General features: G+C 39.0%; 2 protein-coding genes and 1 pseudogene across 3 annotated transcripts; 2 read left to right on the forward strand and 1 right to left on the reverse strand.

The window, feature by feature from the left end:
• Positions 1–873: 873 nt before the first annotated feature.
• Positions 874–10,891, reverse strand: LOC130171203 (E3 ubiquitin-protein ligase AMFR-like). Of its 2 annotated transcripts, none has more exons than XM_056379087.1 (14): positions 10,728–10,891; positions 9,874–10,197; positions 9,691–9,783; positions 9,379–9,543; positions 7,355–7,507; positions 6,525–6,565; positions 5,581–5,713; positions 5,336–5,469; positions 5,062–5,172; positions 4,537–4,733; positions 4,325–4,428; positions 3,692–3,826; positions 3,366–3,556; positions 874–3,033 (listed from the first exon to the last, which is right to left on the reverse strand). In XM_056379087.1, exons 2-14 carry the CDS (start codon positions 10,126–10,128, stop codon positions 2,877–2,879), a joined length of 1,869 nt encoding a protein of 622 aa, XP_056235062.1. In that variant the 5' UTR covers positions 10,129–10,197; positions 10,728–10,891; the 3' UTR covers positions 874–2,876. The 2 variants fall into 2 exon arrangements, with proteins under 2 accessions (XP_056235062.1, XP_056235068.1); XM_056379093.1 differs by lacking the exon at positions 10,728–10,891 and adding an exon at positions 10,423–10,562.
• Positions 10,892–11,393: 502 nt separating this feature from the next.
• On the forward strand, positions 11,394–16,249 carry LOC130169655 (leukotriene B4 receptor 1-like; annotated as a pseudogene).
• A 144-nt stretch (positions 16,250–16,393) lies between these two features.
• si:dkey-148a17.6 (uncharacterized protein LOC108190685 homolog) lies at positions 16,394–18,115 on the forward strand. Its single transcript, XM_056376478.1, has one exon. It carries the CDS (start codon positions 16,561–16,563, stop codon positions 17,644–17,646), a length of 1,086 nt encoding a protein of 361 aa, XP_056232453.1. The 5' UTR covers positions 16,394–16,560; the 3' UTR covers positions 17,647–18,115.
• Positions 18,116–18,707: the final 592 nt, after the last annotated feature.

Genomic DNA, 18,707 nt, shown 5'->3' on the forward strand with positions numbered 1-18,707 from the left:
CCCAAGTCTTCTCCATTTGCCAGCAGTTGTGGCAGTTCAAATTTATGCCTTTCACACTCTGCATTGCATTGGCCACCTTCAAGCACCTTATGGAGAGTATTGTATGCTTTGTAAAATTAGATTACCTCCTTGCCCATGATGCAGACTTTGAGGGTGACCTGGCCAACCTGAGGGACATCTTCAGTACTATCCACCAGGCTGATTTGCATCTTCATCCCAAAAGGTGTCACCTGTTCTGGTGGGACATCCTTCTTGGGCCATGTTGTCAATGCAGCAGGGGTGTCCGCTGTCCCAGCAAAGATGGCCGCAGTACCCCACAAAGTTGGAGGACTACAGAGCTTCCTGATCCTGGCCTCCTACTACAGGCAGTTTGTCAAGGACTTTGCCACCATCACCAGCCTGATACACCAGCTGGTGGTAGTTTTAGGACTGGACCCGCTACGCCCAGTGATCCAGCCTCATCAGTTAGGACGGCATCCCCCATTGCCGTTGGCAGGCTCCTGGGAGCCACCTTGATGTCCTCCAGCTTGTCCATGGCTCTGTGGAGGATTGCATTTTTTGTGAAGCTATGTCTATGTTTAGTACCACCCGGTACCCGAGGAGATGAAGGTGATGATATGCATGTTTCTAACAAATGAAATCACACATTAGACTAATACCTTCAAAGGTGGAGGGTACTAAATACTGCCGTGTCCCCCAAAGGGTGTCTTAACAGAAGAGACTTAAACTGCCACTTGTGGATTCGAATTAGTTTATTTGCAAAGAAATTGAATAGAGTAGAATAGCTCTAGTGTTTGGATAATAGAGAGATCAAAACCAAATCCAGAGCAGAGGTGGGTTCGTCTCAAGAAAATAAAGATTCAATTACCACTGTTCTTTTGTTAAAAAGCTGTAGAAGCTGTTTATTGAGTCTTTTGTATTAACATATTTTACAAAAACTAGATTTACAGAAATTATCCATAACTGAACCATTCTTAATTTAGGCACAAAAATACATGAAAGCTCAGTCCAAAAAAGTATTTCAGTTTTGATTAAATAAGCAATGGTTATGAAAGATAACCCATGAATAAGAAAAAAATATCATGGATATTAAAAGTTGTTAAGTAACTGAATGACAAATGGAAAATGAAAAAAAAAAACTGTTCAATTTCTTTTTTTTCCATTTTGATTAACTGATATCTGAATCAAAGTCCTATATTGTGTCGTCTTACAACACCCGCAAACAGAGTTTGAGCAATAAAATGAACACAATTAGATCACAACACTTCAGCTTTTAGTGGAAGTTCGTAGGCTGCTCTTTGGGATAAAGTGGAAGGAAACAAAAGCACTTGTCTAGGTTCATGCATATCTCACCCCAAACTGCCCCTGCACAGTAATCACAGAAATTAAACATTTATAATACACACAGTCCCCATATTTGCGTCCGTTGATATGTCTCAACCAGCTACAGATTCAGTGAAATTTGACAATACCCAGAAAACTTCAAGGGTCTAGTCCATATTGTACATTGCTGTACATTTTTGTAATAACATATTTTAGCAGAGGATGATTATGTTCCCCGCTGGTATGATTTTTTTGATTAACACTCCTCAATGTGAGTAGACAAAGGATGGGCAAATAAAAACTGTCAAGAAATTTCTTCATCAAAATTCTCAGTCATTCAGGTCGCATCATAGCTAGAAGTATTATATCCAACGCAACTGATTTGCTGTTAAGTCATGAAAATGTTTTGCTGCTCATCCAAGAGGCTTTACCATTTCTACTGGAAGAAGAACAAGATCTTCCCCTACAGAGATGATGAAGACTGTTGAAATAGTTGCAAAACATCTTCAAAATACAGTGAGGCAAGTCCAGCTGCCGCAGACTGAATCATTTCTACACACCTTAAAATATGGTAGACACAGACGGCCAATAACCTCACACTCAACTGAAAAGAATATTTTCACAGCTCAACAGCAGTGGGAATTTAAGAAAGACTGAGAAGATGATACCCATTCTATTTGTACAAAATGTAATACATCCCCTTTGTTACCTATGCATCTCAAGGGACCACTATTAGAAAACAAAGATTTACATGCCAACTCCCCCCTCTAGTTAAATAACAAAATGCAAATTGTTTGCAATGGATGATATTACACACAAAATACAGAAAAACCCAGGTGGGTCAAAAACACTTTGTTTGCAGCATTATTTTGTGATAGAAACATTCATATTTGACAGAAGGCTGAACAATACTAAAGTGACATTCTCTTACACTGAGGTAAGAAATAAAAACGTGTTATTTTGCCTACACTTAATTCACAGTTGAAACTCAGAATATAACACACAAATTGACAGATGAGTTTCTCCATCCAGAATACAAAGTTTTCCGCCATGAGCAAAAAAAGTGGAGAAAAAAAAAGTCTGATAAAAAGAAAACAAACAAGGACTCAAATAGTAGCTTTATCTAATGATGACACCTTCAAACTTTTCATAAAATACTCCTGAAATCTCCTGAATGCAAAGCATGCTCATTTTTGAAAGCCAGTCTCAGTCTTAGCAGATAATGACTCTCTATTGAAGCTGGTGGTTGCAAGGTGTGGCATGAGAATAAAGGGCAATGCAACTTTGCATTTCTTGATTTGCACCGAACGATTTATATAATGCTCCAAATACTCAGGCCTGAATCAGTGATGCAGAGGCTATTCACAATAGTCCCACCTTATTTAGGCAGCCCAAAACAGTCCAATGGCCATGTTTGCAATGCTTTTTAATTATAGTGTAGAATAGGTGATGACCATTGACTGTACACCAAATGGGGGGAGGTTGAAATAGCTCTGTTGGTGTCCCTTGGGATGATGATGTGGTAGACTCTTCAGCTCAAGCCAACCTTTGTATCAGGGTGAAGGGTCTTGTTGGTTTTGCATGCGTCTCTCTGCAGCTGCTGCCACGGTTCTACGTCTCAGCACAGTTGAGTCCAACTCTGGGACAGTGTCCTCCTCAAGTCCAGGCAAATCCTCATCCTGGTCCTCTGGACTTTTGTTCAAGTATCTCCTATAGGGAAGTAGTGAAAATTTGTGAACAAATGTTTAAAAACCATGTCATGTTACTACTTGTTATTTCTGTACAACTGGGCCTTTCAGCTATTCTGCTGTCTAAGAAAAGAAAAGCTTTTAAACATTTTGTTTGTCTGGCCTTGGTTCACAGACTGAGACAAACCTGTCTCACAAGGAAAGGTTATTATATTTACAGCTTTGATACACAATTAAGTGTGGTCACACTCCTGACCATAAAAATCAATTTTCAAAAACACCAGAAAGAAAGCATTATGAAAGCACCCCTTCCTACTGTATGAGGTAGAAAACTCCAACCAGCAGCCTACCAACCTGCGTGCATGCTGGAGCATCTCCTCTTTCCTCTGCTTCAGCATCTTCTGCCTCTCTTCAGCCGACTTAGAGAAGCGACCTCCTCTGACCTCCATGTTGTCTGGCTCGCTGAGGCCCTGCTCAGCTGCTCCACTGGGCCCTGCCTGCTCATCTGGTGCAGGGCCCACCTGTATAGGTGCACGCTCTATGGCCTAAAGAGGAGGACATAATGTGTAAAAGATTGAATGTATTCTGCCTTTCAAGAAAACCACAGATGTCAACAGTGATTAATATGGAAGGGAGAGCTGTTCACATTGTTGTTAAAATTTAACCCCCAGTTTACTGACCTGTGTTGGGAAAGGCACCTGGATGCGTCCCTCCAGGATGTTGTCAGTGGTGACCTCCACAGAGCGGGTCAACTGCAGGTCCTGCATTACCAGGTAAGAGGGCACCTGAGGGAACATCTCTTGGATCTGATGGGCCTGATGACCAGAAGTTACATTAAAAGTGAAGTTAACATTAGAAAAAGATAGATGAAGAGGGACAGACCACAGTTAAAGTTTAAAACCAGATATTTTTTAAGCTTAACACATTTACGGTATTAGTGATTTACCAGTGTAAAACCATTCAAAATACTTGGAATCTTCTGTTTAAATATACTTTAAATATCTTTTGTAATTAACAGGTTTTGCTGAATCTGTTGATTTAAAATAGAAGTTATCACCATGTAAGTTATCACTACCAAGCATTTACCAGGAATTCAAAGTAAAAATGTAAAGAACATTTGAGCTGTGGTACACAACCCAGGTAATAAACACTGGCTACTAGTAAACAGCAAGACAGGGACAAAATGATCATAGCATTGGCTTATGCAAATAATGTATCAAAAAAAAGACTCAACACCTGGTTCAAACTGCTATCTGTGTATCATCTCTCTTAAAATCACCTAGACTTCCATCAGACTATAAACATGAACTCACCATTGCCATGAGCTGGGAGTTGTTGGCCTGAGCAATACCCAAGATATTGGTAGTGTGCATTACTTCCACTGAGAAACTGGGCAGCCAGCTGGCAATGCGAGATCCTGTAAGATAATATATGGATTTTATAATTCATTGTCTCACACACAGCCTATCTGTGTCAGTTAACTCCATGACCACATTCATCCTTGGAATGTGTCTGACAGACTTACCATCAAAGTGGAAGAAGTGGTTGTGTTGGTTAATATGAGGTCTGGCATCTGGAGCGGCTCCTACTGGGCCAATGTTGTCTTCCAAACCTCCGCCCTGCTGCTGGCCTCTCACCTGGCCACCATCCCCATTAATGTTGAGGGATGTCCGACACGTTGGACACGAGGTGTCCTGCTCAAGCCATGAACGCAAACAAGAGCTGGAAGAACACGGACACACACAAGTCAAAAATGTTGCTATGGCGTTTCACTGTATAAAAACTTGACATTTATTTAAGCATCAGGACAAGTATTCAGTAGCTAAACATCAGGATCTGTGCAGTGTGTCTTACTGAAGCTAACAATTTTAAAGCTAAAGACTGCTGTGCAATCAGGTTTCTGGTGCAGTCTCTCCTTTGGTCATTTTTATTATGTTAAGAGAAGAAAAACTTTTTCTAGACTGAGCCACAGGTCAGTGATACCGGTAAAAGACTCCCTGCAAGGTCTGAATGCAGCTATATGCAACTTCTCATTTAAAAAGCCCTTTACTTGTGGAAGAGATGGCCACAGGGTAGTTTGCGTGCTGTCAACATGGTATCCCAGCATATGGCACAATCATCATCATTAGTTGCCAGCTCTTCCGCAGTAGCAACAGCAAACCTGCATAAAAAAAAGTTTGCAGTAAATGCAAATAATTATGAAAAATTAGTAACAATCAATGGGAAACACAAAGCTTTCATTAAAAATAACCAAATCAAACAAACATGAACCACAAAACATGAGTTAAAAATAGAAAAATAACCAAATCAAAACACAGTGTCACCTGGCTTCCATGTTGTTGATGACACGAAGATAGTTCTTGTGTCGGCGAACGCGGCGCTGGACCTCATGGAAGAGATACCGCAGCTGCATGAAGATAACCAAGCTTGCCATGGACAGCCAGATGTTACCAAAAAGCTAATGAGACAGTACAGACAGAAAAGATGGAAGATTGGGAGACTGCCAAGAGACACAGGGAGAATTTTCATAACATTACATGCCTACACCTGTTTATCATGTGTATCTTACCAGCATATGGATATGGTGCATGAGGTCCAGAAACAACATCGCTAGCTCCATGATGAAGTCTGTGTAGTAGACATATGTTCCCTTACTCTCCCAAGTGCCTGGATGGTTTAGATCCCACAGATGAATGGAGTACCTGAGGGGACATGCCCACTTCTTTTAACACCATGACACACAGGTGATATTTATAGGTTTCTGCGGGGTTCACCAAATTAAATTCAAGACTTTTTAAGACCACATAAAATGCAATTTAACATCTGTTTTATGGTCCAGGCTAAAGTGAAATGAAAATGGGAAACCATAAGGAATGATATAGCCTAGAATTATGTATTATTATTGAATAAAAATAATTCCTACTGATATAAGTATTTAATTAGGCACTAATTTAATTGGACCCATATAAGAGGTGGAAAATGGATGGATGGATTAACCAACAAAAAATGAGAGACCATACAAGTTTGAAATATCCACACAATTGTCTCTAAAAAACAAAATGCTTGATTAAGACAAAGTAGTGAACATAGTCCAATGCTGCTCAACTCATAATCTAATATATGTAGTGACACAAGTTAAACACAAACCAGAGTAACAATATGAAACAAGCACATCTTTGTTGTTCACGTTCAGGACAGTTCAGCCCAGACATTATTTTGCTGTGTCCCAAGCTGCAGCCTTGCAAGTGACAAAAACGGTTTACAAGTTTTAATGTTAGACTAAAGTTACTGGACTAATGAGTGTCTCAGCTGATGTGAGTTGTTTAGAGTTGTTAAGTCCTAACCTCCCTTTTTGTGACAAAGAAGTCTTTCACTCTGGTGCTAATGAAACCAGAGGAAAACATGTGGTGTTGCTAACAGTAGCCCAATTCTAAATGTGTAGAGGCTATGTCATCCATACTGCTACAGTGTGTGCACGAGCATGCATGTGTAATGAGGCTTTAAGGGACTTACCGCGTGATGACATGCCCAGTGCGTACAGTCACCAGCAGACACTGGAGACAAAAACACACAGGTGAACTTCATACAGTTCTTTAAGTGTAATTAACATCTATAACAATACAAAAGATTACACTACAGTTATGACTTTAAAAAGAATACATGAGGGAAATGGTGATGGAATGTTTTGTACTTTGTAATTTGTTTTTCTAACTAAACTTGGCTTAAAATTATGTATTCCCTTTTGGAGACTTCAGGTTCTGCATTAAATAAGAAGACACTGTGACTCGTCATAACAGAAAATGCACTGTTGTAACTCCAGTGCACCCATAAGTCACGCTCATGAGCCAGTATGCACAACAACAAGTCCCTGGAACTGGCACACTTAAATGAAATGTAACCATTATTAATGCCATTAATTAAAACTGTGCTTTTCCTGCTACAATGTCTAACTGTCTGCCATAAAAGGGTTTGAAGTGCTTACAATATGGCGGACCATGGCAATTGTTCTAAGCTTTGCACAAGATAGCAATGATACAGCAAAACTTGATCCCTGAAAACAATTTCATGCAATGGTATTTCCTGTTGCATGATATAGAAATGCAGTATGTTTTTTTATGTCTCCATCTTAATTTTACAATTGGACATTTTACTGATTTGCCCAGCCCTATTTGAGACACAAGCACTTTAAATAAAACAATAAGTCTTTAACAAATACATGGGCCAAAACAAAAGCTTGAATGATATAAACTGTCCACAATCATCTGTGCTAAATGTGATCAAAATGCCTTTGTCCAAATAGCAGACCTCAATTTTACTATACAGTTGTGGCTCCAGGTTCTCACCTCTGCTGCCATAAAGGAGAGCGTGTGCATGCCATGGGACGCTCCCAGCAGACCACAGACCACAGCCAGGCCACAGCAGTCCAACAGCAGGGAGACCAGCAGACAAAGCACTCGCACATGGCTGTTCATGGGAGTGGAGGGGGAGAATGACAGCTGTAGGGAAGAAATGTGGATTATAGGTGGTTTGTGGCTCTCTCTCAAAGTTTTAACTTTTCCTTAGTGTTTCTGGGAAGTTTAGCTTTGTCCTCAAATATAGACTAGTTTTAACTATATGGGAATTTACAGTGGCACTGCAACGCACTGCAAAATCTGAATGTAGATGTTCATCAAACATGCAGCTGATGGAATATAGCTCAAGGAAATATTAAAAATTACATTTAAAAATGTGTATATTCAAAAAATTACTTCAACCACCAAAGAGCATAAGGTGCTGTTATTTTAGGTTTAAACTTGCTTACATACAGTCATACACTACTGACCACGGATCAACAAGAATGTTTCAGTATCAGGCTCTGCACCATACTCAAAGGGCCTTTCTACATGTGTGAATTTTTCCCTTCCAAATTTTACACAACTCGTTCACAAAAAATAAATAAATAAAATAAAGAACTCCTCACACATAACCCCTACAATGTAGATGTACAGGCAAAAATTGCTTAAGTCTGTAAACTGACAGCTAACATTGTCTAGAGTGTATAGAATACACAATAAAACCTCAATACAAACATTTAAACAGCTGAGCTGAAAAAATTAAAAAAAAGTTTTTATCAATTCTGTAAAATCGTAATACCACAAGGTTTCACCAACACACTCACAACACGATATTCAGCACCTATCATCTTAAGTAGTTTAACCCAGTTTAACCCCCCCAAAGCAAGATCCCACAGAAATTAGGAAATGGGGAGGAAGACAGCTGGGCTGACACAACTGACAGTCTTTAACTTGAAACATTTACACCCACAAACTGGTGTATATTTTACAGCACAGCAGGCAGAAACGATCTTCTGGTACACTAAGCCAGTCAGTGTTAAGTCTCAGGCAATATAGCATTTTTATGCCCATTTTAAATGTCTTTGCTTGTAAGGAGGTGCTTGAATCTGATATTTTGTTTTCCCCCAACATGCAGAGCACAAACTGATACAGAGACATGTCAATGTAGTGACTGAAACTGTATCAGTAGCCGAACATGCCAGTACAAGGGAACTATTAATAGATCCAGAACTGACAAGAGTACAGTCACTGTTAGACCTTTGGGGGACCTTTTTAAGTGTGACTAGTGAATGAAATTTGTAGGTGCACTTGTCAGGTATCATCAAATGCCAGGCTTTTTGCCACCTAGCATTTACTCTCAGTCCTTATGAAAAAACAAGGCATCCACAAAGAATGTACGTCTACTCCTATCATGTTTACTGTGTGGCCTAAATAAGATCAGATTTCATACAGGGATAATTAGGCCATCTACTACCCTCTATGGTGTTTCATAGCTAAGAAACAAAGGAAAACTTGTAGTATATGTACACTTTTGTGAAAAAAGCTCCTGGGTTATTCCTGTTAATTATATAGCTGTCTATACCTGCTTAATGCCACACTGACCATTTCCAGTGCCTACATCTACATAAGAATGGTGAGAACGTCAGTATACTGTTTCTAACTGACATTCCTGAACAAGTGTTTGTCATTTGTAACAAGTACCAGCTCAAAGTGCTTGAAGAGTCTATAGCAAAAAAGGCAAATAATCTCCAGGTACCCATGACAACAATGTTCTTCACCATGACAAGTCAACTTCAAAGGTGTTTTCTTTCATGGCAGACAGCCTTTTGAAACAGCCTTCAGTTCTGTCAACATAAAATGGCCTAGCTATACAGGATTCTAATACAGGATACATTTAGCATGATAACAGGCATATTATACTTATAATTCATTAAATTGTCCAGTCCTAGATTATGATATGAGGATGTCATTAATTATGCTTTAGGGCACTAGAGAGAGTAAAAAAAAACAAAAGTGTATTTGATAACACTTACATATTCAAATCGATCTTTGCAGAGCTGAACCATGAGGTGGAGAAAAACCAGGGCAGAGAACCACAAACACCACATGACCACTTCCTCCACTGTCTGTACGTTCAGTACGCCAAAGATGAAAATAAACTTGTAGAAGATGAAGTTCCAGAATTTATCTTTGAGATGCTGAGGAATAAGAACAGAGCAAATGAAGTCTACGCTCAAGAAAAGCTGCAAAGGCCATTTGCACCTTTTTTTTGAAAGAGGTTAATAACCTCAGAAATGAAAGTGGCTGCATTCATCATTTCAACACTGTTAAAAACACAGACTCACCTGCTTCTCACTCACTCTAAGTGGTCCGAACACCACATACTGAATCATTTTCGCAATTAACATCAAAGAGCAGCAGAATGTGTTGACCAACACCTAGGAAACCATCAAAAAAAAGTGGCAGTTAGTTTTTGAAGAACATCACCTTATCAAGCAGCGCAAAGTATTAAACTGGGTAACACTCACCCATACAAAGAGACTGTCAGTGACAAGATACCACAAGACAGTGGTTGCCAATTCTGTATTACTAATATCATTGTTTAACTGTTCAAGGTCCGCTTCAGAGGGAGCTGGTGTTTCATCAGTTTCCAGGGCCCCAAAGCCTGGATCAGTCACAGTGGTGTAGGCACTGAAGATGCTGCCAGCAAGTAAAACCACACTCAGTACTGTGTAGGTCTGCAGGCTGGGCCATGGAAACCTCTCCAAAAACAGCAGCGGCATTGCAGTATTGACGGTCCACTTCTCAACTTCTGAAAATGGTGTTTGTCCCGATCACAGCACTCAAACAACCTGTGAGGGTAGAACTGAGTTAGCTAACGCTGGCCAAACTTTACTGAACTCAGCGTAAACAATACAGAGATACAAAAGTGCTAGCACAGATCGTGGGTAATTCGTGTTAGTATATGAGTTAGCAATGATTTTGAAAAAGCCACTTGGGACACGAAAGCAACATTATCTTGGTAGTTTCCAAGAAGTTAGAAGACTAACATTAACCGGATATGTTAGCCGCCTTACTCTCAGTTCTGAAGCAGGCTAACTTCATGATAGCTCCATATAGTTGGTACGTGTGCAAATTAAACCCGTACTGGCCTGCCTCTGGTGATATGTAATAGGTTAATCCAGCTAAAGAAAGTGAATACTGTTGGTCACCGACCAAACTGGCAAACATAAATACCCTTGTAGACCTGACGCGAACTAGCTCACCGGCTCACGCCCCTAACGTTAGCTAATACTAGCTAACTTGTTAGCTAATATTAGCTACGCAGCTAGCCTCTGTTAGCAAGCACCACACATCAAGCCCGTATTAAATCGTCACTTACAGTTTGTCACAAACTTAGTTAAAGATAATTTCCAACGTCCCTTGCTGTGTTCAGTGCTGTACTTTTAGTGCTGTTGCACTGAAAACATCGTGGTGGACAACATCGTCATGTTTATTTCGCCTAGCAGACAGCTGGCTGAGGGGAGGCTGTCTAAGCTGCGCATTGTAACAACGTCATCATGACGACTTTAACGTTATAACGAGTAAAAAAAATCCCATCTCAGCTTATATAGATCCTTCTCCAATGGAATATATAGGCCCTATTTGAATGAAGTCTCAAGTTTCATTCTCAAGTCACATGGGTTAAATACTGAACAACTTAATATAAAGTATTTCACAATCTCATATTTCAACAAACTATTGTATAAGTTGCCTTTTGTGGGGAACTTTCTGTAAGCAAGAACAGGCCTTTTAAAGGACCATGCACCTGCTAGCACATCTACTTATAGGTACCTGTCAAGAGAATGTACCTGTTTGTTTGTGCCCCCTTTCACCTTTTAACATCTCAATTTTCAATGCATTTACCTGACACATAGTTTGCTTCCAAGTGTCCCATCAATACCAACACCCCAACTATTAGGTTAACAGATGCTGGTCTACCTTAAAAAAAAAGAAACTACATCAAAGAAACATTTTATTATAACTGTTGTAGCTGATGTTACAACCATTACAGAACCCAATACAACCACAAGTTCTCCCACTTGAGGTTTGTCATTTCTGATCATGCATTTTTTTGGTGGGTGGGGGGGTTAAAGTTGTGTCAAAGTATAAAAATCTGACTTCTTTGACTTTACATTATTTAAATACACTTTATGATATAATTTCTGTGTGATATTGAATCAGCTGCGAGAGGAATTTATAACGTGAATGAATTATAGTCTTAATCTTAGTATCATACACACACACACAGATTACAGTCTGATGTAAAACATGGCTACAATCTGAAGCTAGATGTAGCACTGACATAATTAAACCATAAACTGTAATAGCAGGATTTAAGTTGAGTGAAAATTAAAGCATGGTCAACTTCTGTAGCTCTATCTGTAGTCTATAGCAAATGTTAATAGGAGAACACAAGGAAATATTGCACCAGTTGTCAAATTAATATCGTATAAATCAAAGGAGCTGAGTAGCAAAGAATATTTCAAAACATTTCCTTTATGTATATTTCTGTATATATAATGTATAATTCTGGCCGTATGAATGAAGTGTCTGTTGTGAAGGTAATAATTAACTATCCAAATTGTTTTCATCTATGCAATAGATCGAGTTTGCAGAGAGTCCAAAGTTAAGGTGTGTGTTTATTGTTACAGATGCAAATGCAAAGGTTCTAAAGGGAGAATTAGTGTAAGAGACATAAGTGTAAGAGACATTAAGGACAGCGGCTTCGCTTTCCATATCAGAAATATTGCAAATAAATTAATAATGAAAAAAAAGAGAGAGATAGATATAGAGAGATATTGGCACAATTTTTCGGACAAGAAGAAAATAATTCCTGCATTTCTTTCAGCTCAGCTGGAGTATTCCTGGAGGTAGTGTGATCAGTCTTTTTATTGTTTTCATTCATAATGTTTATTTCTCAACAGGTGATTATAGGGTGGTCAGTGTCTGCTGGTGGTGATCATTTGTGGAAAATATAGTCTGCTTTTAGGAAAGTACAAAAAATTATTCAATCTATTTGGCATTTCTGATTTTTGCACTTGCTCCCTGAAAAGCTGGATACAGTCCAAGGTTTTTTTTTTTAGGAAGAAAACAAACAAGAAAATAAATGAAACAGAACAACAAAATTACAACCAAAAGTAAGAGCAGATTTCCTCAGAAGGATAGTTGAAGCCTGGCCAGTGAACTATAAGAGACCTTTGAGTTTTTTGTTTGCCATACAAAGTAAATCATTGCATGGCAATCAAATATACCTTTAAACTTAAGCAATAACATTGCTTATAATTTTTTTTTGATACCTTCAGCTTACTAAAATGAACAATACAGCAAAGAATATGGAAGGCTCCTCAATAGATCAGCGGTCTATAGTTGACTGATCAGTTTCCTTAGCCTTTCCCTTCTATTGGACAAGGATCTATGATTAACACATAGATCATCCAAAACTGAGTTCCTCCTCAGTTTATCTGAAAGGGGAAGTGAAGACTTGCTCGTACAGCACTTTCTTTTTCTTTTCATGCAGACACCACTGTCAGCACATACACTTGCAGCATGAACCACTCAGCTGACCCGTCTTCTTCAAAGGAAATGGCTCCTGAGGAGTTTTACGGTGGGACAGCAGTGGCTTGTGTGATCCTGGGTCTGTCCTTTCTGATAGGAGCTCCGGGAAACGTTCTGGTGATCTGGACCATCCTGAGACACATCAAGCAGCGTTCCCACACTGTGGTCCTTATCCTGCACCTGGCTGCTGCGGACCTGCTGGTCCTCATCACCCTGCCTCTGTGGATCTACTCTCTGGCCCACTCCTGGGTGTTTGGAGAGGCCTCCTGTACAGCCTTGGTGTACATTATCAGTGTGTGCATGTTTAGCAGCATCTTCTTCATCACCCTTATGAGCGTGGAGCGCTTTGTAGCCATCTGCCATCCATTTGTGATGATGCGCTGGAAGACCAAGAGTGTTATGAACAAATGTCTCGTACTTTTGTGGCTACTTGCTATCCTTCTGGGAGTACCTGTTTTACTAACTCAGCCTTTGGATGAAGAAAGTGGAACTGAGCAGTGTTTTATGAAGGAATTCAGCTCTGTGACTCAAGTGATCATCTTCTTATGCCTGGAGACCTTTGGGGGCTTTGTGGTTCCTTTCATTATCCTTAGTATATGTTACTGTCTAGTAGCTGCCCAGCTCCGGAAAATGAGTTACAACACCAAACAGAAATCTTGTCAATGTAGTGGTAATAGCCTTTACTCTGTGCTGGTTGCCTTACCATATTATCAACATTATTGATCTGGTTTGCATCTTAGAATCAGGTAGAGAACATGAATGTGTGCCACAGAGTATTGTCTTTACCTCTGGTTCCCTTGTATTCATTAGCAGTTCAGTGAATCCTGTGTTATATGCCTTCTTCGCAAGGAACTTCCGAGGCAGTCTGGAGGAGTCTCGACTCACCAGACTGTTCCAGGAAATGGCCACTCATACCAACAAACTCAGGGAGCTGGTAGTACAACAGCAGACAGGCCAGAGGGCAGCATGTACACAAGTAGAACTAATGTCAGATCTGTGTGAGAAAAACTGAATCCCTGATACTGTGATGAACATCATTCAAACTTTAAACAGGTCACAATTGTATGAATTTTTACACATTAATTCAGCTTTTTCACAATCTTCATAGATTTTCTTTAATCAGTTCAAGTTCCATGCACATTTAGCACCATTCATAAAGCAATGAAGTTTGAATTACACTGTAAACACCAATCCATTTGTGACACAATTTTATTTTAAACTCCATACAATGTTGAGTGTTAAAATGACTTCAAAGGTTAATGTTCACTTGACACAACACTCAAATCCAAAATACTAAATTTTTGGCTAAATTTTACTTGAATTTATATATTCAATATAGCCTAATGAGTTCAAGGCCAACTAACAAGACATACATTGTGCACTTTGTTTACATTTTTGATAGCTGAACTAAAATATGTAAAAAATATGCACTAAATGTTTTTACATTGAGATGACCAGTAGTCACTTTCCTGTTCAATCAAATGAAGAGAATGTGTTCATTTTACAAAATAAAAACATAAAATTATAAAAAACACTAATAATTGTTATGCTGAACACAAAAATGTTTTGCTGTCTTAACTTAAAATTGCCACAGTTGTGGAGTGTTTTTACCAACTTATTATTTTGAGTACACATACTCTCATAAAGATTTGTCAAAGCAATGGTAAATGTATAAAGGTTAAGTACAACTTCCATTTTTTTGTTTGTGTAACTTTCTCTAGAAGATTTTCAAGCCCACACTGTCGTCCATCTTGAAAATCTACTAAACCTTTCAGGATTTGCACTGAAGGTGAAGGCACCTGCATTCTGTTTGGAATCTGCTTTGTGATTGGGCTGTCATTGTCCAATCAGATTCAGGAGTAAAAATAGGGCCAAAATCCTACTTGTAACTTCAGTGTACTACACTGTGTGGGAACAGTTTTCTGTTCTGTATCTGTTAACAGATGTTGACAAAAGCATTTCCTCTTTCACAATGCATTTGTCTTTCCTCAGCAGCATCATTTGTTCACAGTTCTTATTCATGCAGTCTTGTTTTTCTTTTTACAAAACCAAATGTCTTCTACACGTGCACAATTTTTTTTTTTTTTTTACAAATGCAAATCTTTTGTACAAATGTACATACTTGAATTTCTTATGATGAAGATTTATTTCACAGATTTACAAAATTTGGAATAATTTGTGAACATCACTTTCCAAACTCAAAATGTTTTTGACTCTAATTTGAGCCCATTTTCCTGGTGGTGGACAGGAGGTCATGCTGGATTCTGGAGTTGGATTCAAAAACAACAGATGGATACTACTATAAAATTAACTATTGTATTATGGTTGTACTTGTCGCTAAGAAGTGCCACCTAGCATTAGACATAGGGTGAACTAAGCTCTCATTTTTATTAGCACCAGTAAATACCACTTAAACTTAACATAGCCTGCTTTATGCTGCATGTGAACATATGAATGTTACATTAGCAGCAAACGTTTCTAAAAACAAACTCTGTTGTTCAATGTAGCTACAATTAAAAGTCACATTACTTTGACTGCACTTATCCACTGACTTATCTTAGGGTCAAAATGATTTGAAAATGAAAAGAGATGTTCACAAATAATTCCAAAGTTTAAGTAAATCCACCTTTGTAAACTTGTAAAATAAATTTACATGTTAAATACAAATTTGTGCCTGTGAAAAAAATGTGCTTTTGTTGAGATATTTGTATTTTATTTTTGGAAAAAAAAATTGTCTCTTTTTCTAACAAATACAAATTCTTTCAACACATGCATCATTTTTTTAAGCAAAAAACATTCCATAAAAACTGTACAGTATATGCTAAGAAGACAAAGGTTATTCATAAGTCATTCAAAACAACACAGTCATTTTTTATTCTGAATGAGGAGCATTTCCATAAACCATATTCAACTGCAGCCATTTGTTTGCAACAATGCATGTGGGCCAAGAGTTAAATTGAGTTAAATTTTGAGTCAAATACTCACACAGATCAGGAATCTTTACAGTATACATGTCAACACCACAAACACAAAAGTGAAGGGCAAGCAGTTAAAAAGCACCAATGCCCGTAAAAGCTTTGAGTCATATATTTTCAGTGAATCCACCCTGACGCACAGCCTGACACATCTCATTATTCAGGCCTTAGTGTCAGGCATCAGGTCAGAAAATTAAAGTGAAATACATGATTAAAAGGACATCAGATTTGGAATATTTATTATCTTGTGATCAAAAATGTTGTTGTAGTTCTCCATCTAGTTTCACAATCCTTATTCTAATGCACATGCTCATTAAATTACCTCTCTTAATGTTATTGTGTCCCTGTTTTCTGTCTGATGGAGCAGCTGAGGTCATTTCAATTTTTGATCATAAAAAAATTCTGTCAGAGGATTTTCTTTTGAAACTGTTTTCTAAGCACTTTTTTCAACCATAATTTATGATCTTAGGTGAAGGATGAACTTACAACGCTTGCATGAATCACCTCTCTGTGTCTCAAATAGGCCTGTGAGGAAACCCTGTTCCTGTGCAGTCTATTCTTAAAGGGAAGTGAAGATTTGCTTGTACAGCACTTTGTTTTTCTTTTCATGCAGACGCCACTGTCAGCACATACACTTGCAGCATGAACCACTCAGCTGACCCGTCTTCTTCAGAGGAAATGGCTCCAGAGGAGTTTGATGGTGCGACAGCAGTGGCTTGTGTGATCCTGGGTCTGTCCTTTCTGATAGGAGCTCCGGGGAATCTTCTGGTGATCTGGACCATCCTGAGACACGTCAAGCAGCGTTCCCACACTGTGGTGCTCATCCTTCACCTGGCTGCTGCGGACCTGCTGGTCCTCATCACCCTACCTCTGTGGATCTACTCTCTGGCCCACTCCTGGGTGTTTGGAGAGGCCTCCTGCAAAGCCATGGTGTTCATGATCAATGCCTGTATGTACAGCAGCGTTTTCCTCATCACCCTCATGAGTGTGGAACGTTTTGTGGCTGTGCGCTATCCTTTTGTCTCAGCTGACTGGAAAAGGAAAAAAGCTCTGAATAAAGTACTGCTGACTTTGTGGACTGCAGCTTTCTTGTTCAGCATACCTGTCATCCCAACTCAGGTTTTAGGGATAGATTCCGGTGAGGAGCACTGTCTGTATCGGCAGTACACTTCTGTGACCCAGGAGCTGGTGTGTGTGCTGCTAGAGACTCTGGTGGGTTACATATTGCCCTTCTCCATCCTGGTGGTCTGTTATGGCTGCCTCTGCAGCCGGATTACTCAGATGACCTTTAAGTCTAAGCGCAAATCAACTGTTCTTATTGCCAGCGTAGTGGTTGTGTTTGCCATTTGTTGGACACCTCATCACATAGGAAATATCCTCTCACTCATCAATCTGGCCATCCAAGACTCCTTCTCCGATACAGCAAATAGTCTGGAGAGTGTCAGGAGCACCATGACCTTCATTGCTGGAGCCATGGTCTTCATCAGCAGCACTGTTAACCCCATCCTCTACATGTTTGCAGCTCGCTCCTTCAGGAGTTCCCTGCGTGACACCGGCATCCAGAAGCTGTTCCGCCACATCTCCAGCACCTCCCCAGGCGAGGGCAATAGAGAAATGTCCTTTGTGTCCAAGAGACACAGCAATCAGACCCACAGCTCTCAGTGTGTGTCGGAGTCTAAAGACCAAATGAACATATTAATTAAAATGTGTGAAAATAATCCATCATGATATTGAAAATGTATAGGTCTGTGCTGTGTGTCTGTGTAGATAATCTTGTGTATACTGTATGTAGTGTAAATTTAATTAAGATCATTTTGTATGAAATTAGAGCACAGATTAACAGGATGTCAGTTTGTCTGTGCAATATTTGTCAAATTCTGTAAATGACCCACTTCACGTGTTTTTATTATTGCAATCATATATTTATAAATATGTTATATATTATGTACTTAGATTTATGCCATTTAGTATTCAAATATAAGAAATTGTGAACTCATAAGACATGTCTCAATCTTTTTGATGCCAGAGAAACTGTATTGATTATGTCATTAATTCTGTTCAAGACATTGCCATTGTCAAAGAGAAATATTTCAGATGTCTTGATAAAGACAGGACTTTACAACATTTTTTATCTTGCTGTCTCTTTATGTTTTGAGGAGCTGTAACATCTCAAGATCATGAACAAAAATTTTCTTTAAATTTACCTATAATTCCGTGTCTTGATTTCTTATGGAATCCAAAAAATTACTACCACTGTAAAAATGTTTTTTACTCGTGACAAATTAGGTAACAATTGCCCTGGTATGACACTACAGAAAACAGTTTTTTCAACTTCCTCTCAGTGAAGAGATTGCAAAATGAAAAACTGCCTCTTCCTTTTGGTGAGCAGCAAAAAGCGGAATCATGTCTTAAAGTTTTGTCACGGTCAAACCTACACTTCAGAGTGAGACAGTTCAGTGTAAGCTTATCAACTGGTTGTTTTTTTCAGGTCAGTTGTGCAAAAGATCATTATCATGGCATATTGAGAAAACGGACCAGCAGATGGCAGTGACAGCACTGTATTTGTAATAATCTAGTTTTGCCATCATTTCAGTGTGGCCTCAAAAAACTACAAATAACGATACTTTTATGTCATCTGTTAAATGAATTTATCCAGGGAAGGGTCATGCTGAGATGATAATTTCTAGAACTTATCATGCCTATGAAGTGATAAATGGACAGAGCCAAGCATTTCCAGGAGAAGTAATTTCATAGTTAGCCAATGTAAATGGATCTCTGTTCTGACAATG

Source organism: Seriola aureovittata, chromosome 1 (genome assembly GCF_021018895.1).
Source record: "Seriola aureovittata isolate HTS-2021-v1 ecotype China chromosome 1, ASM2101889v1, whole genome shotgun sequence".
Taxonomy (NCBI): domain Eukaryota; kingdom Metazoa; phylum Chordata; class Actinopteri; order Carangiformes; family Carangidae; genus Seriola; species Seriola aureovittata.

What these genes read in the sequence shown, in the direction of transcription:
- si:dkey-148a17.6 (XM_056376478.1), top strand. Translation starts at nt 16,561, where the DNA reads ATGAACCACTCAGCTGACCCGTCTTCTTCAGAGGAAATGGCTCCAGAG.
- LOC130171203 (XM_056379087.1), bottom strand. Translation starts at nt 10,128, where the DNA reads ATGCCGCTGCTGTTTTTGGAGAGGTTTCCATGGCCCAGCCTGCAGACC. An exon ending in CTGACAGTCTCTTTGTATGG is followed by an intron (nt 9,784 to 9,873) that starts GTGAGTGTTACC and finishes ATGGTTTCCTAG; the next exon opens with GTGTTGGTCAACACATTCTG. An exon ending in ACTGGGCATGTCATCACGCG is followed by an intron (nt 5,714 to 6,524) that starts GTAAGTCCCTTA and finishes ATGTCCCCTCAG; the next exon opens with GTACTCCATTCATCTGTGGG.